This window comes from Scyliorhinus torazame, chromosome 4, assembly GCF_047496885.1.
Source record: "Scyliorhinus torazame isolate Kashiwa2021f chromosome 4, sScyTor2.1, whole genome shotgun sequence".
NCBI classification, from domain to species: domain Eukaryota; kingdom Metazoa; phylum Chordata; class Chondrichthyes; order Carcharhiniformes; family Scyliorhinidae; genus Scyliorhinus; species Scyliorhinus torazame.
The window spans coordinates 34,926,418-34,946,114 of record NC_092710.1 but is presented as its reverse complement, the minus strand read 5'-3'; the positions used below and the strand labels follow the sequence as shown (position 1 = coordinate 34,946,114).

At 45.9% G+C, this 19,697-nt stretch overlaps 1 long non-coding RNA gene and 1 gene segment (V, D, J or C); one reads left to right on the top strand and one right to left on the bottom strand.

The window, feature by feature from the left end:
* Window positions 1–19,697, bottom strand: part of LOC140410187 (uncharacterized) — a 179,754-nt gene that overhangs the window by 73,316 nt on the left and 86,741 nt on the right. The gene's annotated exons all lie outside the window — the stretch shown is intronic.
* The window catches only part of LOC140410186 (T-cell receptor beta chain C region-like), a 66,698-nt gene continuing 48,431 nt past the window's right edge, over window positions 1,431–19,697 (top strand). Inside the window, 2 exon segments of the C gene segment in view lie at window positions 1,431–1,510; window positions 2,127–2,439. Of these exon segments, the coding sequence occupies window positions 1,465–1,510; window positions 2,127–2,439 (359 nt within the window).

The window sequence follows — 19,697 nt, the reverse complement described above, 5'->3', positions numbered from 1 at the left end:
TACTGGGACATTTCAGAGGCATGATCTGCAGCGACGTATGAACACGTCAATCCACCAACAGGGGTGGACTGGTTGGGCTGGGATGAAAATTGATGGTTTTCATTGACAATATTTCAATGGAAAACCTTTTCTTCGTTTTGTTTGTTTGATCAACTGAGTTTAAATGATCTACTTCAACTCTAGCCCCCTATCATTAGCACCCATTCTGGAATATCTTATTCTTGCATCGGATGTGAAATCGCTGGTAACCGAGCATCTTCTGTTCATCCATATTACCCATTGTGGAAGGTCATGTGGAGGTGCGGTATCGGCTTCTCGGTGGCAGGAATCCTGGGTTTGAAATGATTATTGAAAGAGCCTTGGTGATTTCTACTTTGCATACTGCCCAAACCGTTGCCACTGTGTGATGTGGTGGATGGGTTGTCAAGCCAGAACTATACTTCCTTTTACCCAGCTTCTCGGGCAAGCTTGCAGCTGCACTTCTGTGCCATCACACTTTTCACGTTTGCTTTGTAGATGCAGGGCAGGCTTTGCTGTGCCAATACCTGACTAATTCACCACGGGATATCTCGGCTTTTGACCAGCTCACACAGCATTTCCGCCGAATCCGAACGTGCTGAAGGAAGCATTCGAGTCTGCAACGACCCTCCGAAAGAACATCCCTCTCCCCCGCCCTTTCCCTGTAACCCTACCTAACCTTTGGACACTAAGGGGTAATTTAGCACGTTCAATCAACATCTTTAAATCTACACATCTTTGGACGGTGGGAGGAAACTGGATCATCCGGAGGAAACCAATGGGGGAGACAGTTGCCACACAGGTCTTGATTGATTGATTTGATTTAATGTCACGTGTACCGAAGTACAGAGAAAGGTATTTTTCTGCGGCCGAGGGAACGTACACAGTACGTGCATAGTAGACAAAAGAATAATCAACAGAGAACATTGACAAATGGTACACCGACAAACATTGATTGGTTACAGTGCATCCAGGTAATGCCACAAGTTCAGAATCGAACCAGGGTCCCTCGTATGATAAAACAGCAGTGCCACAGCACCGTGTCAAGGTGCCGTCCCGAATGTGATCAGTCCAGTTACGTTTTATTATCAATGGTCACACAGAATATGTTGATGGTGGCGATTAAATGGTGATACCGCATTTGCTTTCAAGTAGAAACTATGTTTTCTCTTCTCGCCAGTCCCATTGACTGGGGCTTGAGTGGTGCAAATACCAAGAGGCCAGTAACATCTCTGCTCTGATGGAAATGTCAGATCGCAGGAAGGGTAGTGTTGTGTGACATGACGCTCACGGATGTAGATGCAACTTCCGGTAGTAGCGGAGGGTTCAGCCTCTTCGATGCAACTTTCCACTCTGATGTAAAACTTCAATTAATTTAACGCATTGGACACTCAATCCTAATCTCTGAAGAAGGCAGCACGTGTCGGATAAGGTCTTACAGCCACGATGCTTTCGACTTTACTCAAGCTTAGCGCTATAATACGACTAACGTGTAAGAATCGAAATAAACAATCCTTTTACAATATAGTTTGCTTGTTCCTCCGTTACCTAAAGCGAGAGACGATGTGTCGAATTTATACCCCGGAATTCTCTATTGCGTGTTAAGATTTTAGACATATATTTTACTTAGAAACGGAAAGACTTACATTTTTTAAGATTTTGCCGCTTAATTTGTTTTGAAGATTTCCGGATCCCCCGCGGGATGACAGGGCCGCTAGTGACCAAGATATCTAACTATCTTTGAGACGACAGTGGGGAGCAACATTGTTTAGAACTTGATGTCGTTGATCTGAGGCCATTTCAGAGGGAAATGGAGACAATCTTGCAAACTAGCCGCTTTGCAGGCAACATGCTTGCATCAACAGCTGTGTGGAAATGTTTTGTTTGTTGTCTGTGCGAAATGTGTTGGCCCGAATCTACCGCGAGAACTGTCCCTCTGTTTAAGGGTTGCATTGGAATATCTTTAAGTAATCAATTTAACGAAATTAAATGTTACCATTGAAAGGATTAACATGTATAATTTAATGATTGAAATCACCTTTCAATTTGCAATCGACTCGCTGATCAATAGCGTATATAAATACATTTCTCCCATTGTCGGTTTTCAGCCAGTGCCTATGGGGATCTGGTGCATCAGTGGCCACTTGCTCTGGTGGCAATGGAAGGGAAAACCATCGAGTTCAACTGTAATCAGAATGAAACAGTCCGAGACAGCATGTCTTGGTATCGACAGATCGGCAGGGGAGGATTGATCTTCATCGGTTACTTCTACAGAGCTGGACGGGCTGAGTATGCAAAGGGATTCAAAACGGGATTTGAAATAAGCCGGACAACGGACGACAAGATGTCCACTTTGAAGTTGGAAGCTGTCAAGCTTACAGACGCGGCGGTGTACTACTGCGCGGTTGGTGATAGGACACAGCGCTACAGGCTCATCTGGCACAATGACAAAAACCGCTCAAGTGAGACAGCCCTTCCACACCTGCGATCCATGTCGCGTTCATCTACTTTACACATTTCGCAATAGTCTCTCTTTCGATTTCAGACAAGATCTGTTCAAATGGAATGAATGAGGAGCGAAAGAAGAAGTTTGAAAATAAAGACAGATAGGCGAAAGGAACGATGGAGAAGCTGGAAGGGAGATATTGGGGAGTGAAAAAATGAAAGGAATGCAGGGTCTACTAACAAAATAAGCCGCTGATATCGGACAGCAACGGGCCGGGACGTGTTAACCCTCATTCCTTCTTCACCCTTCGCATGAGACCATGACTGATCTGCGAATGAATCATGGATTGAAGGTTCTCCCATGAAGAAACACTGGGCAGGTTGCGTCTGTACGCATTGGCATTTGGATGAATGAGAGGTGATCATATTGAAACACCGAGGATCCAGGTGGAGCTTGACAGAGGCAATGTTCAAAGGACAATGCTCCTTGTACGCGAGACTAGAAACAGGGGGGCGCTTTTTCTCAGAGGTTAGTGAGTGTGTGGAATTCATTTTGCCAGAGTTACTGAGGTAGGGTCGTTGAATATTTTTGAGGGAGACGTTTATATGTTCCTGACTCACACGGGTAACACAGGATGTCGGGTATCGGTAGGATCTGGATGGTAAGGCCACAATAACATTGTTGAATGGCGAAACATGCAAAATGGGCCAGATGGGCCGCTCCTGTTCTGGAATCGAATATTCGTATGTGATCAAATATAAGTTTTCAAATTCTACAATTCTTCTTTTCACACGCGAAATTTACTGCACAGAAATCCGGATCTATATTTTTTAACTATGCCCTGCCAACAACCAGAATAATGTGTTTACCTGTGTCCCATGAACGCCTTGTGAACGTGGATTAAATAAGGCCTAAGTATTCGATGTACAGTGTACAGAACAGCATTGAAGTTAAGAGCAGGAGTGGGCTACTACCCCTTTAGAGACTGCTCCACTATTAAAAGCAATGAAGGTCAATCTGATTATCGGCTGCACGTCACGATTCTATCTGCTCACCCGATCTGCCTTCTTTGTCTATCAAATCTCTACCAACTCAGGGCTTCAATAATGTACTGACCCAGAAACGGCTGCTTCCCGGGCAAGAGAGTTCACCAAGGGAGTGGTGAAATTCAGGTTCATAAGAAGTAGTTGAGACCAAGAGGTTGCGGAATTTCAAGACGGGATTTAGATATAGCTCTTGGGCTAAATGGATCATGGGAGGGGAGTGGGGGGGGGGGGGGTGCGGTAGGAGGGATCAGGGTATTGTACTCGATGATCAGCCATCATCACTATGAATGGCGGAATAGATTAGAAGGCCCGAACGGCCTCCTCGTGCTTTTATTTTCCATGTATGTTTTTATGTATCCCCTGGCTACAGTCACCACCAAACGAGGGAGCATTTTCCCGGTATTACCGTTACCAAGTCCCATCTGGATCTTATGTTTTTCAGTAATATCAGCGGTCGCTCGTCTAAATCTCAACAAGTACAGAGTAAAGCTTTTCAAAGATTTTCCGAGATTAACTAACTCATCCCCTGTCGGCCAGTTGATATAAAATTCTGTTGTAAATTAATCCATGGTGTATTTTCTTTTTTTCCCCAATTCAGGAGCAATTTAGCGTGGCCAATCCAAGTGCACTGCATGTCTTTGGGTTGTGGTGGTGAGACCCACGCAGACACGGGGAGGATGCGCAAACAACACACGGTTTCTGTGGACGTGTAAGAGACTGCAGAATGGTATGTTGCCTCCCTGGTGTCAGGGTCAAGGATGTCTCTGAATGAACACAGGACATCCTGAAGGGTGAGGGTGAACAGCCAGAGTTCGTAGTACACATTGGTACTAACGACATAGGCAGGAAGAGTGATGATGTCACGCAGAAGGAGTTCAGGGAGTTAGGCAGTAAGCTAAAAAGCAGAACCTCTCGGGTTGTAATCTCGGGATTACTCCCTATGCCACGTATTACTGATGCTAAAAATAGAAGGATAGAGCAGCTAAAGATTGGGGAAACTGGTGGCGTAGGAGGGTGGGTTTCAGATTTTTGGACGATTAGGACCTCCTCCGGTGCAGGTAGAACGTGTACAAGAAGGACAGGTTGCATCTGGATTGGAGGGGCACCGATATCCTGGCTAGGAGGTTTGCTAGATTCACTCTGGAATATTTAAACTAGTATGGCAGGACGGTGGGAACCAGAATGAGATCTTAGAAGGTGTCATGACTGAAGGGGAATCAGAGAACCAAAATAAAAAACAACATCACCCTCAGGCAGAGCAAAAATGGTGACAAGTGTGAAAAGGGAGTTGGTCAATTCAGGATTGAGGGTGTTGTACCTAAATGTGCTCAGTATACGGAACAAGGTAAATGGGCTTGATGCGCACATTGAAATTGGCCGGTACGATGTTGTGGGCATCACAGAAATGAGGCTGCAAGGGGATCAGGGCTGGTCTCTAAATATGCAAGGATTTGTGTCCTATCCAAAGGACAGGCAGATGGACAAAGGGGGCGGGGTTGCATTGTTCGTAAGGAATGGTTAAATGGATAGCAAGGAGCGATAAAGGATCAGAAGGCATAGAATCTCTGTGGGTAGAGTTGAGGCATCGCAAAGGTAAAAGACCCTGTGGGAGTAATGTATAGGCCCACTAGCAGTAGTCAGGTTGTGGGGCAGAAAATTAATCAGGAGATCGAAAAGCCATGTAACAAGGCATTGGTACAGTAATCATGGGGGACATCAGGTTGGTAGTGGATCCCAAGAAAAGGAGTTTGTGGAATGTCTTTCTGAGATGATTTTTTTGGAGCAGCTTGCGATAGAGCCTACTAGGGAACAGTCAATTCTGGATTTGGTAATGTGTAATGAAGCAGACTTGATTGTGGAACATAAGGCGAAAGAACCCTTAGGGAGCAGTAACCACAATACGGCCGAATGTGCCCTGCAGTTTGAGAGGGAGAAGCTGGAATCAGATGTAACTGTATTACAATTAAATAAGTGCAACTACAAAGGGATGAGGGAGGAGCTGGCCAGATTTGATTGGAAAAGGAGCCCAGCGGGGAAGACAATGGAACAGTAATGGCAGGTTTTTTGGGGGGTTAATCGGGTGGAAAACAGACATTCACCCCAAGGAGGACGAAACAAGGAAGGAGGTGTGTGTGTGTGGGGGGGGGGGGGGGGGCAACGCATCCATGGCTGACGAGTGAAGTCAAGGACAGCATAAAAGAAATGAAAGCGCGTATAAAGTGACAACGATTAATGGGAAGCCTGAGGATTGGGAAGCCTTTAAAAGCGATCAGAGGACAACGAAAAAGGCAATGAGGGGGGCTGAAAATGAAGCATGAATGTAAGCTAGCTAATAATATAAAGCAAGATAGGAAGCCTTTTTTTCAATATATAAAAGGTAAGAGAGAGGCAAAAATGTACATTGGTCCACTGGGACATGTGGCTTGGGAAGTAAGAATAGGAAACAAAGAAATGGCAGACGAACTGAATAGTTACTTTGTATCAGTCTTCACCGTGGAAGACACCAGTGAGATGCCAGAGCTCCAGGAGAAGCAGGGGGCAGAGGTGAGTGCAGTGACCATTACTAAGGAGAACGTTCTGGGGAAACTGAAATATCTCAAGGTCGATAAATCACCTGGACCGGATGGACTACACCCCAGGGTTCTAAAAGAGATAGTTCCGGAGATTGTGGAGGCATTGTGATTATCTTTATGGAATCACTGGTGTCAGGGATGGTCCCAGGGGACTGGAAAGTGGCTAATGTAACACCGCTGTTTAAGAAGGGAGGGAGGCAGAAGATTGGAAATTATAGGCCGGTTAGCCTTACTTCGGTCGTTGGTAAGATTTTGGAGTCCATTATTAACGATGCGATCGGGCCGCATGGTGGCGCAGTGCGTTAACCCTGCAGCCTCACGGCGCCGAGGTGCCAGGTTCGATCCCGGCTCTGGGTCACCGTCCGTGTGGAGTTTGCACATTCACCCCGTGTTTGCGTGGGTTTCGCCCCCACAACCCAAAGATGTGCAGGCTAGGTGGATTGGCCACGCTAAATTGCCCCTTAATTGGAAAAAAATAACTGGGTACACTAAATTGGTTGGAAGTGAAAGGTAAAATAGGACTGAGTCAACACTGCTTCCTCAAGGGGAGGGCTTGTCTGACAAAACTGTTAGAGTTCTTTGAGGTAGTAGCAGGGAAGTTAGACAAAGGAGGATGTCGATGTGATTTATTTAGATTTCCAGAAGGTGCCACATAGGGGACTGTTGAATAAGTAAAGAGTCTATGATGTTAAGGTAAAATACTGGCATGCCTGACTGGCAGAAGGCAGAGAGTGGGATAAAGGAGCATTTTTCAGGATGGCAGCCGGTGACTAGTGATGTGCCTCGGGAGTCGGCGCTGGGACCACAACTTTTGACAATACACATTCATGGTCTAGGAGAAGGAACTGAAGGCACTGTTGCTAAGTTTGCAGATGATACAAAGATCTGTAGAGGGACAGGCAGTATTGAGGAAGCAGTCGGGCTGCAGAAGGACGTGGGAAGGCTAGGACAGTGGGCAATGAAGCGGCAGATGGAATACAATGTGGAAATGTGTGAGGTTATGCACTTTGGGAGAAGAAATGGAGGCATAGACTATTTTATAAATGGCGAGATGATTAGGGAATCACAAGCACAAAGGGACTTTGGAGTCCTTCGTCACGATTCTCGTAAGGTTAACGTGTAGGTTCAGTCGGCAGTTAGGAAGGTAAATGCAATGTTAGCATTCATGTCGAGAGGGCTAGAATACAAGACCAGGGACGTACTTCTGACGTTATATAAGGCTCTGGTCAGAGCCCCTTTTGGAGCACTGTGAGCAATTTTGGGCCCCGTATCTAAGAAGGATATGCTGGCCTTGGAAAGGTCCCAGAGTATGTTCACAAGAATGATCCCTGGAATGAAGAGCTTGCCATATTGAGGGATGGATGAGGACGCTGTGTCTGTACTCGTTGGAGTTTAGAAGGATGATGGTGGATCTTATTGAAACTTACACGATACTGCGAGGCCTGGATAGAGTGGACGTGGAGAGGATGTTTCCACGTGTAGGAAAAACTAGAAGCAGAGGACACCATCTCAGACTAAAGGGACGATCCTTTAAAACAGAGATCAGGAGGAATTTCTTCAGCCAGAGGGTGGTGAATCTGTGGAACTCATTGCCGCAGAAGGCTGTGGGGGGCCACCCCCGTTGGCAAGATTTTCCATAGATGTTCGAACTGCTCCCCCACCCCTCAGGACCCAACATCCAATAGGATCCTACTCAAGAGGGAGAGCTACGGAGCCGTGAGGAACGTGAGAAAGGACTTTCGAACAAAATCACGCAACTGGACGGAATGAAATTAGTTCATCCCCGGGAGTTCATACTTTGTTGATAATAGCTCCATACTAGCAAACCATCCCCCCACAATTTGATTGCTAACACTCCCAATACCGTCCCCTTCCCATGACCTTAACCTCGTGCCTAAATCCGAATGATCAAATCGGTGCTTTCCACAATAAGTACAGCAGCAACGTGGATCCTAATTGGTACTGCTGTCTAAATTGCCACCATATTTTAAGAGTGAGAAACACCACCAGCTTCAAACAGAACCTCTTCGGAGAGAGTGGAAACTGGGCCATTGCAAAGCCCTCAGTCTAGAGACCCGACAGGAGCTTGCCTCCATCTGTCTCGACATGGGTCCCGGTTCCCCAAACCATTCCAGTATCTTATCGACGTTGTTGTCCAATAACAAACGAGAAAAATTGATAGTACCTGACCCCCCCCCCCCCCCCCCACACCCCCCCCTCCCAAAAAAAAAATATATATATACACATTACCTGTCTATCTGAAAAAAAAGCTCGACGGACACTTGGAGCCCTTACCTGCCCAAATACAAGACGTCATAAATTTTGATTTAGCAAAAAGAAATTCGAGGACACAGATCATGAGGCAGTGAAAAATAAAGGAAAACCTCGGGGGCAGCACGGTGGCGCAGTGTTTAGCACTGCCGCGTTGGACCCGAGTTCGACCCCGGCGCCGGGTCACTTTCCATGTGGCGTTTGCACATTATCCCCGTGTCTGCGTGGGTTCATTGAATCATTGAATTTATAGTGCAGGAGGACGCAATTTTAACCATCGAGTCTACACCGGCACTGAGAAAGAGAACCCTACCGAAGCCCACACCTCCACCCTATCCCCAGACATCCACGTTCCCCACAACCCCACCTTATCCAATCATTTTGGACACTAAGGACAATTTAGAATAGCCAATCTACCTAACCTGGACATTTTTGGACTATGGGAGGAAACCGGAATATCAAGAGGAAACCCACGCGCACACGGGGAGAACGGGCAGACTCCGCACAGGCAGTGGCCCAAGTCGGGAATCGAACCCGGGTTCAACCCCACAACTGAAAAAGGTGCACAGGGTAGGCGAATTTGCCATAACTGGTGAGCGAGAAGACAGCTGGCCTTTTCCCATACTCATAAACAGCCACCATCCGAAGCGCTGGAGTTGGCCCACCGCCTTCCCTGTTGACAGCAAATCAACCAAGGATTTCAGCTTCTTCCTATTCGCAAGAAACTCCGGATTAATGTCAGACGAATATAGATGACCCGTCTCAAGGAGCACATCCACAAGTCGTTGTTTCTCTGTCCTCATCGTCCCATTTAAACGTGCTTCAAACAAAATGAATTTCCCTGTTATGAACGGTTAAAGGGCTTCCCAATGTAGGAAAAGGAAGAGGGGTTCCTATTTAATCTAGTGTCCTCAATGGTTTTTGTCATGTGCTCACAGAACCCTCCATACGCCAGTGGCTACGTCGAGTCTCCAGGGTGGCCGCTGGCTGGAATCCGCTTCCATGGATAAGTATAGAGGGAGGTCTGAGATAGCAATTGTCAAATATTCTGCTCTCCGCACCCAGGGAATAAAGGAACCACCTATTAAATAAAGAAAATTCTGGAGCCGATCTTATGCACCCCGGAACAGAATGAGATGTTCTTGTCCCCAAGATGCAAAACCTACCAGTGGTATGACCGCTTACCCCCCTCCCATCGCTACTTCTTCTCATTCGGCATCCCCGAGGGATGAAACCATACAATCCTTGATCTGTCTAGTTTTGGATCCAGAAGATTGTTGAAATCCCCTCCAAACATCAGCTGGTATGTATTTAGGTTAGAAATGGAAGGCCAGGATAGAGTGCACGTGGAGAGGATGTTTCCATTTGTAGGAAAAACTAGAAGCAGAGGACACCATCTCAGACTAAAGGGACGATCCTTTAAAACAGAGATTAGGAGGAATTTCTTCAGCCAGAGGGTGGTGAATCTGTGGAACTCTTTACCACAGAAGGCTGTGGAGGTCAATTCACTGAGTGTCTTTAAGGCAGAGATAGATAGATTCTTGATCAATAAGGGGATCAGGGGTTATGGGGAGAAGGCAGGACAATGGTGGTGAGAAAATGTCAGCCATGATGGAATGGCGGAGCAGACTCGATGGGTCAATGGCCTAATTCTGCTCCTATGTCTTATGGTTTTATTGTTTAATTTGAACCAAGTCCATGCTTCTTGATAAAGGCACCCATTTACTCTGGCGTATCGAAGTAGAAGTATTTTGACTCGTACATGACCCACAGTCTCACAGCGTATAACAACCCCACAGCAATCTCTTTCCCTGCAGCAAGGCGGCCTTAGCCTTATTCAATGCTGCCTGCATACTCAACACCCATGCCTGGTATATCCATACAGGTTTGCCATCAAGTCCACATAGGCCTCTGGAAGAGCATCCTACTGATGGCCACAACTCCAGCCTATCTCCGTAACCCAGCAAAGCCAACTAACTTTTTTGGACACTGCGGGCCAATTTAGCATGACCAATCCACCTAACCCATGCATCTTTGAACAGTGAGAGGAAACCAGAGCACTCGGAGGAAACCCACGCAAACACGGGGAGAACGTGCAGACTTCGCACAGACAGTGTGTTAAGGGTCAGGGCATAGAAACTCCAAAGTGTATTGTGAAGTTCACCTGACCTATAACCTTTATGTAATAACACAATCCATACACCAAAACCCCTTTCAAGGGTGTTACCCAGCGCACTGTAATCTCACTTGACTGGGACTGGTCCTTTCTCTGAGATTCGGATCCAGTTTCAACCAGCAGTTTTCAATCCCTTTCCAGAAAACAACTCTACCTTCACAAGACAAGTGACCCAACTCGGGAATCGAACCCGGGTCCCGGGCGCTGTGAAACAATGGTGCTAACCACTGTGCTACCGTGCCGCCCTTAGTATGCACTCTTTCTCCTGAAAACAGTGGACGAGCACTGTTATCGCACGTGGCAGCTCGTTAGTCAGGGACTTTGGCGAAGTGTCCAAGAGGCGCTCTACAATTTGGGGAGTGGAATCTGGCGGGACACGTGGATCCATCCTCTTCCAGCTTTTTCCAGACCATTTCAGCAATTGAGTTCAGTCCCTCTACTCCCTTTGGCAAACCGGCGACTCTAAGGTACAGCCTCCTTGTTCGGTCTTCGTAGTTGTCGGCTTTCACCGTCAGCCTCCTGTTTTTATCACTTTAGCTTCAGGTGAGACAAGCTGCCCTTTTCGACTTGTCCGTGCTTCCTCCGTGCTTCCCACTGCCTCGCCGTGATTTTTGCAGACTCCGCAGCTTTCTTTCTAATTTCAGCCGGCAGGGGCGTGTTTAGCCTAGGGCTATATCGCTGGCTTTGAAAGCAGACCAAGGCAGGCCAGCAGCACGGTTCAATTCCCGCACTAGCCTCCCCGAACAGGCGCCGGAATGTGGCGACTAGGGACTTTTCACAGTAACTTCATTTGAAGCCTACTTGTGACAATAAGCGAATTTCATTTCATTTCAGTACCCAGGGTTTCCTAAAATTATTAATATAGCTCGTTTTCCATCGGACTCCACTGCTTCTCGACGTGGGCATCACATCCTTTAGCTAGACCGCTGGCCACTGTCCCTGATGATATTGGGGAAGCTCCTGTCGCCGACGCAGTCGTTTTGTCCATGAGGGGAGCTGCTCGACGCCTCCGGCTTCCTCGCTGAATGTCGTTCTGTGGGTTACGTAGTTCCTATTTTCTTCATTGCAGTAAGGCGATATTTTACCTTCACTGAAACGAACGATCTGCTGAGAAAGGAAGTCTCGAAGGAACGCTCTAAATGCGGGTGCTGTTGGGAATGCGATGTCACCGTCCTCACCACACGTGGCGTCAGCTGCAGACTTATTTGTCCAGCGGAATCTTATTGGCGCTGCCGTTCTTTGGTAGTGAGGCAAATAGCGAGGACACACATTCTATCCAGGGTCTATCCAAATTGCCCCAGCATCATTTGGTACAGATTCGCAGGAGAGGGATTGTTTCAATAACGACGCTGCGGTTTCGCCTGCATCCCAATTGGATCATGCTTTTATCACGATAGTTGTCCCTGGGGCGATAAAAGAGAGAAAGGAGATGCATTTTACATTCCAAGGCCGACACCTCGTGCTGCTGCCGTGAATGTCTCGCCGGAGATGGCGCAATTGCTTTGGGCACGTGACAAAACAAGATGAAAAACCTCAGTGCGAAAATGAGAGAGACAGCCGGGCTTTTCTAAGGCATAGTGGCAAAACAACTGACGTGTCTCAGCCACAGAATAGGCCATATCGACGCTGAACGTCACATAATCATTGCTTCATTGCTTGGGATAGTCAGAAAGAAGGACAACCATAAGGAAGGGAAGACGTCAGCACACAATGGCTTATTCGGAATTTAATGACGGCACGTTACCCCAAATACCCCACCCGCTTCTGGATGAAGAGGTTCCGAACTGAAGGTCCACTCCACCATTCAAGCTGACCAACTACTGTGGCAAGGATTTGCTGTCTGGAAGTTTCTGTTTTTTGATGATAGGTCCAAATGACTCAGCCTTCTCGGGTCTCAGTATTTTATTTGGCGAGGCCAGCATTTATTGCGCACCTCTAATTGCCACTTGAGGAAGTGTGGTAATCCTCCTCTTGAACCGCTGCATGCCGTGTCGTATCAGTGCGGTTAGGCAGGGATGTCCGCGATCTTGTACTGGTGACAGTGAAGAAAGGCAATCTGTGTGTAAGTCAGGACTGTCTGTATTACACAAGCGACTCCTTTGCCATTGCAACACAGGTGTTGTCTCCAATGTCAAACAAAAATAAAGAGATATCGCTAAAATGTAAATGTAGAGCCTTACTGATGCTTGCAGTGAATGTTAGCTAGATTAAAATAACCTCTCCAATACCCTGCAGTACAACAGTTCGAATTTCATAGCACGCATACTGAGCACAAACGTGGCCTGGTCAAACGTAACATCGTATGAATGCAAAAAAAGTGCAATCGTCGTTTCTGCAAAGATGCACTGATCTCTGATGCAAATATCCACTCTTCCAGTCCATTCGACAGCATCAATGGAGGACGTTTTGTTTTCTGTTTTTGCAAAACGTCACGATATTTCTTGATGGAGAATTTAAAATCAATGACACGTCATCCGTTTTTACCAAAGCAGTGCAAACGGTCTGCAAGGACTCATTAATGTCCACACCATTAACTGAGGACGCGCGACCCATCTTCCTTGAATGGAGTCTTTGGAATACTTTATGCGGCTGCTTTTGTTTAACCTACTCATTTGTCATTTATCCATGAACTTTGTACCATGTATTTCCATTTCTGTTGTGAAGGATTTTGAGTTAAGCTACAGTCAGCAACCGATATATACTATCCTTTTTATACTAATTTATTTCATTAGTTAATTTCTTTAAATTATTCATGATTTCGATACCTCGATTAAAACTTTCCTTCATGCTTTCTGGTCGGTGTGATATTATTGGATTGCTATAAACAATGTGTATCTCCAGAAGGCAGGTAAATAACAACCATTCCACGCGTGAGTAATTTCCCGAGTGCTGGAGGCAATCGCAACCTGCAATCCAAAGCTGCAAAGCTGCACACATGTAATTCTTACCTTAAGAAATGAGAAATAGCTGTCTGCTGTGTTTTGATAACAAGGAGATTTTCTATTGGATGTGACTGAAATGACGTTTCTTCCGTACCTGATCACAAACCGAGAGACAATAGCAGCGGAACTGCAGGCTGTGAACACAGGGCGAGACTGGAAGCTGAAAAGACGGATCAAAGTCGGCCATCATGTTTTGTACATTATGCACGAAATTGTTTCTGCTGCTTCTCCCAGGTTAGTGTTAAAGAAGAAATTGTTGAAGAAATTTCAGGCAGCATCAATCTGCTTGAAGAAATATAGGTTTTGTGTTATTTCGTAAACAATTCAATCAGTATCTGTCGTTTAAGTTATTGCTTCTTGCTTTAACCGGTGCTCTAAATGTGTCGTCTGCAAGACCTTACCCGATCGGCTGGTGGGGGTAAAAAACAATAGAAGTCTACAATATTTGGATTCATGCTTGAATGAGTAATGATTTCAGGATCGTGGGTAAAGATCGAGGGAATACGTGAAAGCTCTCTAATGGTTGAGTGATAGATCTGTTTTGGAGATGTATGATTCTGTGCCTCTGATCATGTTTACATTTTTGGTCTGATACATTTTTGTTCTTTAAAAGAGAAAATACCTGTCATCGACTTCTCTTTTTCCCTGTCAATTAATTGGAATTTGGACGGGCCTCGTTAGACATTCCGGACACACTGCCCTCACTGGTCATCAGAACCAGTAAGTCTCGCTTCGGGGTTTAAGGAGCACGACATTCCGATCGAGGCAAAATCGGCGTTGTGTAATTTCGTCAGCTGGTTGATATTAGAATTCCACATATATCGGACTGAAGCTTTGGGTATCGCTGGAGCACTCTTAAAATTGCACTCAGTGATGCAAGGCAATTACCATTCTGTTGGTGCAACGAGATGATCGACCGTGGGTAGATTCTGATATTTCTTATTGTGCCAGCGCATATTTGATGCGAGCTCTTTCTTATCTACTTCTTTAGGTGCCTGCAGGAGCGTTCTCGTTTCCCAATGGCGGAACCGGCTTTCAATTGATGAGAGGGGCACGGCGGAGATGCACTGTTACCAGAACGATACCGACTATAGCTACATGTACTGGTATCGCCAGAGCCACGGGCAGGGTTTGCAGCTCTTAATGTCCTCTGCGGGCATCTCAAAGCCCACGCTTGAAAAAGGTGTCACGACGAGGATTAAAGGCACCCGACCCGATCTTAAGTCCTGCAGTCTGACAATAGAGAGCGTGGAGCCAACTGACACTGCTACCTATTACTGTGCTGCGAGTGATCACAGTGACTCAAACCGGTGCAGACGTAGGTCAAAAACATGCCACCAGACTATGCTATTTGCCGAAAGTTCGGAAAGCTCCAGCAAGCATGGCTTACAAAACCATCAGTGAATTAAATGACGCCATGTCCGGTGTTTGACAACGACCCCATTGGATAGTCTTCCATAGCCCCACAGCATTGCCCGAGTAACAATACCAAATCCAGTACTTTCCAAAAAATAACAAAACACGTAGGCTTGAACAAACACGGTAGCAACTGGGACAGGCAATTATTTCTGCCTCCCTGTAATTCATCTCATTGTTTCTGATTCCACAATGTGCGGTATTACAAATTCAGCCAGAATACATTTCCAAAACAGATCTCAATATTACAATTGCGCTTCCTCAATGTTCTCGGGAAATATATTCCAGCTCCTGACAACTCAGTATGTTAAAAGGACAAATAACTCCTTATCATCCCTGTGGGCCTTTTAAGATTGAACTTTAATCTGTGTCCCCTCTTCGCCAAACCTGCTATTTAATGGTAAACGCGTTTCCTTACTTGGTCTATCAAAATTGTATATTAATGAGTTTAAAGAAAACCTCTCCACATCTTAGCCGGTTGGATTTTTTAAATCGTCATTTATCATAGCCCTCTGGGAAGAAAGGCTGTACTCAGTCAAATCTCTATCTTGAAAATGTCAAATTAACCTCTTGGTCGGCTTTCCACTCGATGGCGGCTGAGGTGCCCATGGCGAAATAAGGCGAATTCGGACAGGGTTTACTGTCTCTAACCTGAATTTTTTTTCTACAAGCCGATAACATTCCATCATGGCAGCAGATTTATGGTCCCTAGGACTCAGTGTAGAAATTCTCCGGGGCTACTTTTATTGCACGTTGCAGACCCACGACCATTACCATCTCGAAGGGCAAGGGTTGCAGGTACATTGGAAAACCCATCATCGTGGAGTTGCCCTTCAATCCACAAACAGCCCTGGTTGGGAAGAATATCGTTGTTCCTCCAGTGTCACTGGGTCAAAAGCATGTAATTCTCTCTCTCACAGCACATTGGGTCGATCTACAAAACATTTTCTGCAGCCGCTCAAGAATGCAGTTCAGCTCTACCTTCCAAGGGGCAGTTAGCGGTGGTGAAAAAGTGCTGGTCAAGACAATAATGCCCACTTCCAATGAATGAACTAAAATAAATGTGTGCCAATCGTTCCTTTTTAATGAATATCTTCATCATCTGCAAAACAGTAAACATTGCAAGGCAACACTGGATAGTTATTGTTCTTGCATTCACACACGAAAATAATACTTCAATTGTGTTTGGATACAAAGGGGGATAGCTATTGGGTGATCTTTAAATCACGTAATATCCTCATCCATAGCAAAAACGAGGTGCAGGAACAATCGAACTACAGCGCGTGAAACGTGTTCAGGGCTGAGGCGTCGAAAGGACATTCCGGATAATGATATCTACTGCTTGCCTGCACGTTACGTTTCTGTTGCTCCCAGGTGACATTTCATCCTGTTGCCACATTGGTCCAGTCTTTATCTGGCTTCGTCTCCTTCAATTCTCGGTGCAAAGGGAATATTTTGTCATGTAATTTAGTAGACTCCTTTTTTGCTCTCGGTAATTTTGCTCGAGAATTTGCATTGGCTAAAAAGCCAGTTCAGCATCTGAATTTCTAAATGCTCTTTGAGGCATTTGTAAATGTTGTGTTTCAATACATCGGGGCTTGCTGTAAAAAATAAATATCCTTGAAAGTGTTTTTTTAAAATCCGGTCAAAGGTTGCGCCACAATTGGTATTGATCCATCATTTACCATGAGTAGTTTCTTACGAGCGGCCTTTTTAGGGCAGCACGGTAGTGGTTAGCACAGTTGCTTCAAAGCTCCAGGGTCCCACGTTTGATTCCCCGCTTGGGTCACTGCCTGTGCGGAGTCTGCACTTTCTCCCCGTGCCTGCAGGGGGTTCCTACGGGTGCTACGGTTTCCTCCCACAGTCCAATGATGTGCAGTTTAGGTGAATTGGCCGTGCTAAATTGCACGTAGTGTCCAAAAAGGTTGGGTGGGTTACGGGGGTAGAGTGATGGTGTGGGCTTGGGCAGGGTGCTCCTTCCAAGGGCCGGTGCAAAATACTCAGTATTTTGAACCGACATTTTCGCGTGGTCAGGACTTAAAAATGCACTCGGCAGTAGATCTGTCATTGGCCAGATCATTGCGCCGCACTAGTCAGCTTCGCTGGACTGACCAGCAGTGCAAAGCATGGCAACTGAGGTCCAGTTTGCGGCGGAGATAATGGTCACCTGGCTTACATTTGGTCTCGATGAGTAATTGTCATGCCGGCCGAACCTAGCAATTCGGTTGCTCTCCAATTGAGTCCAGCGGTAACTGGTCGTGCAGACATGACCCTCTGCCTGAAAAGCGAACGGAACGCGTGTCGAGTCCACCGTGTCCTTTGACGACAGAATACACTTATCTCCTTATGCAACGCTGTCCAATTGATCTGACCTATTTCTGATGTTACCCCGCAGTAGGCTGCAGGGGCGCTCTCGTTTCCTACATGGTGCTAACGGTTGTCCATTGACAAAGGGAAGACAACTGAGATGCACTGTTGCCAAAACGACTCGACCGATAGTTGCATGTATTTGTATCGCCAGAAACGCGGAGCAGAGCTCCAGCTCCTCGGCACTTCGGGTTTCGGTTCAGTGCCCACGCCAGAAAAGAATTTTACCGGAAGGGTAAACGTCACCAGACCCGATCTTACCTCGTGCAGCCTGATGATGCTGAGCTGGGAACCGTCTGACACTGCTGTCTATTACTGCGCTGCTAGTGACCACAGAACTCAACCTAATTCAGTTACAGGTCAAAAGACACACTGCCAGGTAGTATCTTGAGAGGCAATTATTGGCAGGTCGGAAAAGCAGCACTCCGAAAAAAAACCACTTGTTCATGAAGGAATATTGAGCCTTGAGTAACACTTTGCCGTTGGATGAAATAATCACTTCGTTTCAAAGCAGTGACAATAGAATCCCAACACCAAAATTCAGTACGTCCCAAAACAGAAAATTATCGGAGATGAAACGTGGACTTATATCGCGACAGAATATTCAATTTGGCTTTCCTTGAATATTTAAAATTGCTTCATATTTCCTTCCACTAAATTCATTTCCGAAGAGGGCGAAAATGATATCGTGTTCCACTATATGTCATAATACCTTCTCAACATTATTATTGACCATGCTTCCTGCAACCTGACATCCATATAAGTATTACTACCACAATAAGTTAACTACACTTTTCTATCTTCCCTGTTGGATTATCATAAATACTGTTTAGCCGTTGTTCCCTTTTCGCCCAGGCTACTGCCAAGGGAAAAAAGTTAATATTTCTGTACGACATCCAGACGCTGCATTTGAAATATGTCTATCGGATCTCGACTTAGTCTTCTCTGGCTGACGATGAAACGTTTACTTCGACATTGGAATTTGCAGTGTCGTATCAGGGCAATAGTTGTGCGACTTTGACGTAGCTTAACTGTCGATGACCTGCTGCGATGGTGAGTGGAGAAATGAAGCGAGTCCGAAAAGAGTCTCCCGCATTTTCACGTCACTTATCTTTCGAGAAACCACACATATGTAATTCATTCCAAACCATTGTGATGAAATGCTATTTGCGATAAATCATAATTCTCTTGTTCCCCGGTGTGCGCACAATAAATGTCATATGGTTTGCTTGGAGGCATACGTGGGAGGTGTCTTGAGTCTACTCGCAATGACGTCATTTCCACATTCAAGCATAAAGCGTTGCTGAGGGGGCGATAACGCTCCCGTGTCTGAGAGGAGGACGGATTTGGAAGGCTGGCAGAGGTTTCCATTCTTGCGCCATGCTGTATTCAGATTGTCTGCATCTCCTGGTGATGCTGCTGCTACCAGGTTACTTCTCCTCTTTGCATAACATTTTGGGCCAGTATCAATCTGCGTTCAACAACTTCCATTATTGGTCACATGGAAGTGCTTTAATCAGTAAGATGGTTCAGACGCCTTGTTATTGATTCCGGCAGCGTTTTGATCTGGTGCACTATGCGTTATCTGGAACGCTGTATATACACGTATATGTATGTGTGTACAATGTATTTTGAAGGAAAATTAATCTATATCCGTATTTTAACAGTTCATTATTGAACCGATCTCTTTCTCGCGTTCCTCCGCAGCTGGCTGCAGTTCTGCCCTCGTTTCCCAGTGGCCGAGCCGGCTCGCTGTCGGCAAGGGGAACACAGCAGAGATACACTGTTACCAGAACGACACTACCGAGAGCTACATGTACTGGTATCGCCAATATCGTGGGGAGGGGTTGAAGCTCATGTTCACCTCGGTGATCAGTTCAGACCCCACGCCTGAAAAGGGGTTCGCTGAGGGTTTTGAAGTTACAAGACCCGAAACGAAGTCGTGCAGCCTGAAAATAAAGGTCGCGGTGCCGACTGACACTGCGGTGTATTACTGCGCTGTTAGTGAACACAGTGACTCAAGCTGGTGAGGAGCTGTTTCAAAAACTTCCGAAAGTAAGCTCGAGTATCAGGACCATGGAGTGAGCAGTGATCCGCAACCGGATTGTTCAGTGAGGATACCGTGCAGCTTTTTGTGTGCAAGCTGATTAATAAATTGTGAAATGGCGATGCGGAAAGAAAATCGACATTTGAAGTTAGCTGGAACCACTATGCTGTTTTACAAGTTTACATGTCGAAAGAACAAGAATGGCATTTTCGGTTTAAATGAGTTAACACAGTTATTGGAGAGAGTATTCGCTCAAGTTCGGTGAGTGGAGGGTCGGCACAACATTAATAACGTGGACGAATAGTAACAAACTCACCCCTCCACCAAAAAGATGTTAAGCCTTCACAAAAAAATATCAATCTCAGTTACTTGGATTGAATTAATGGGCAACACCC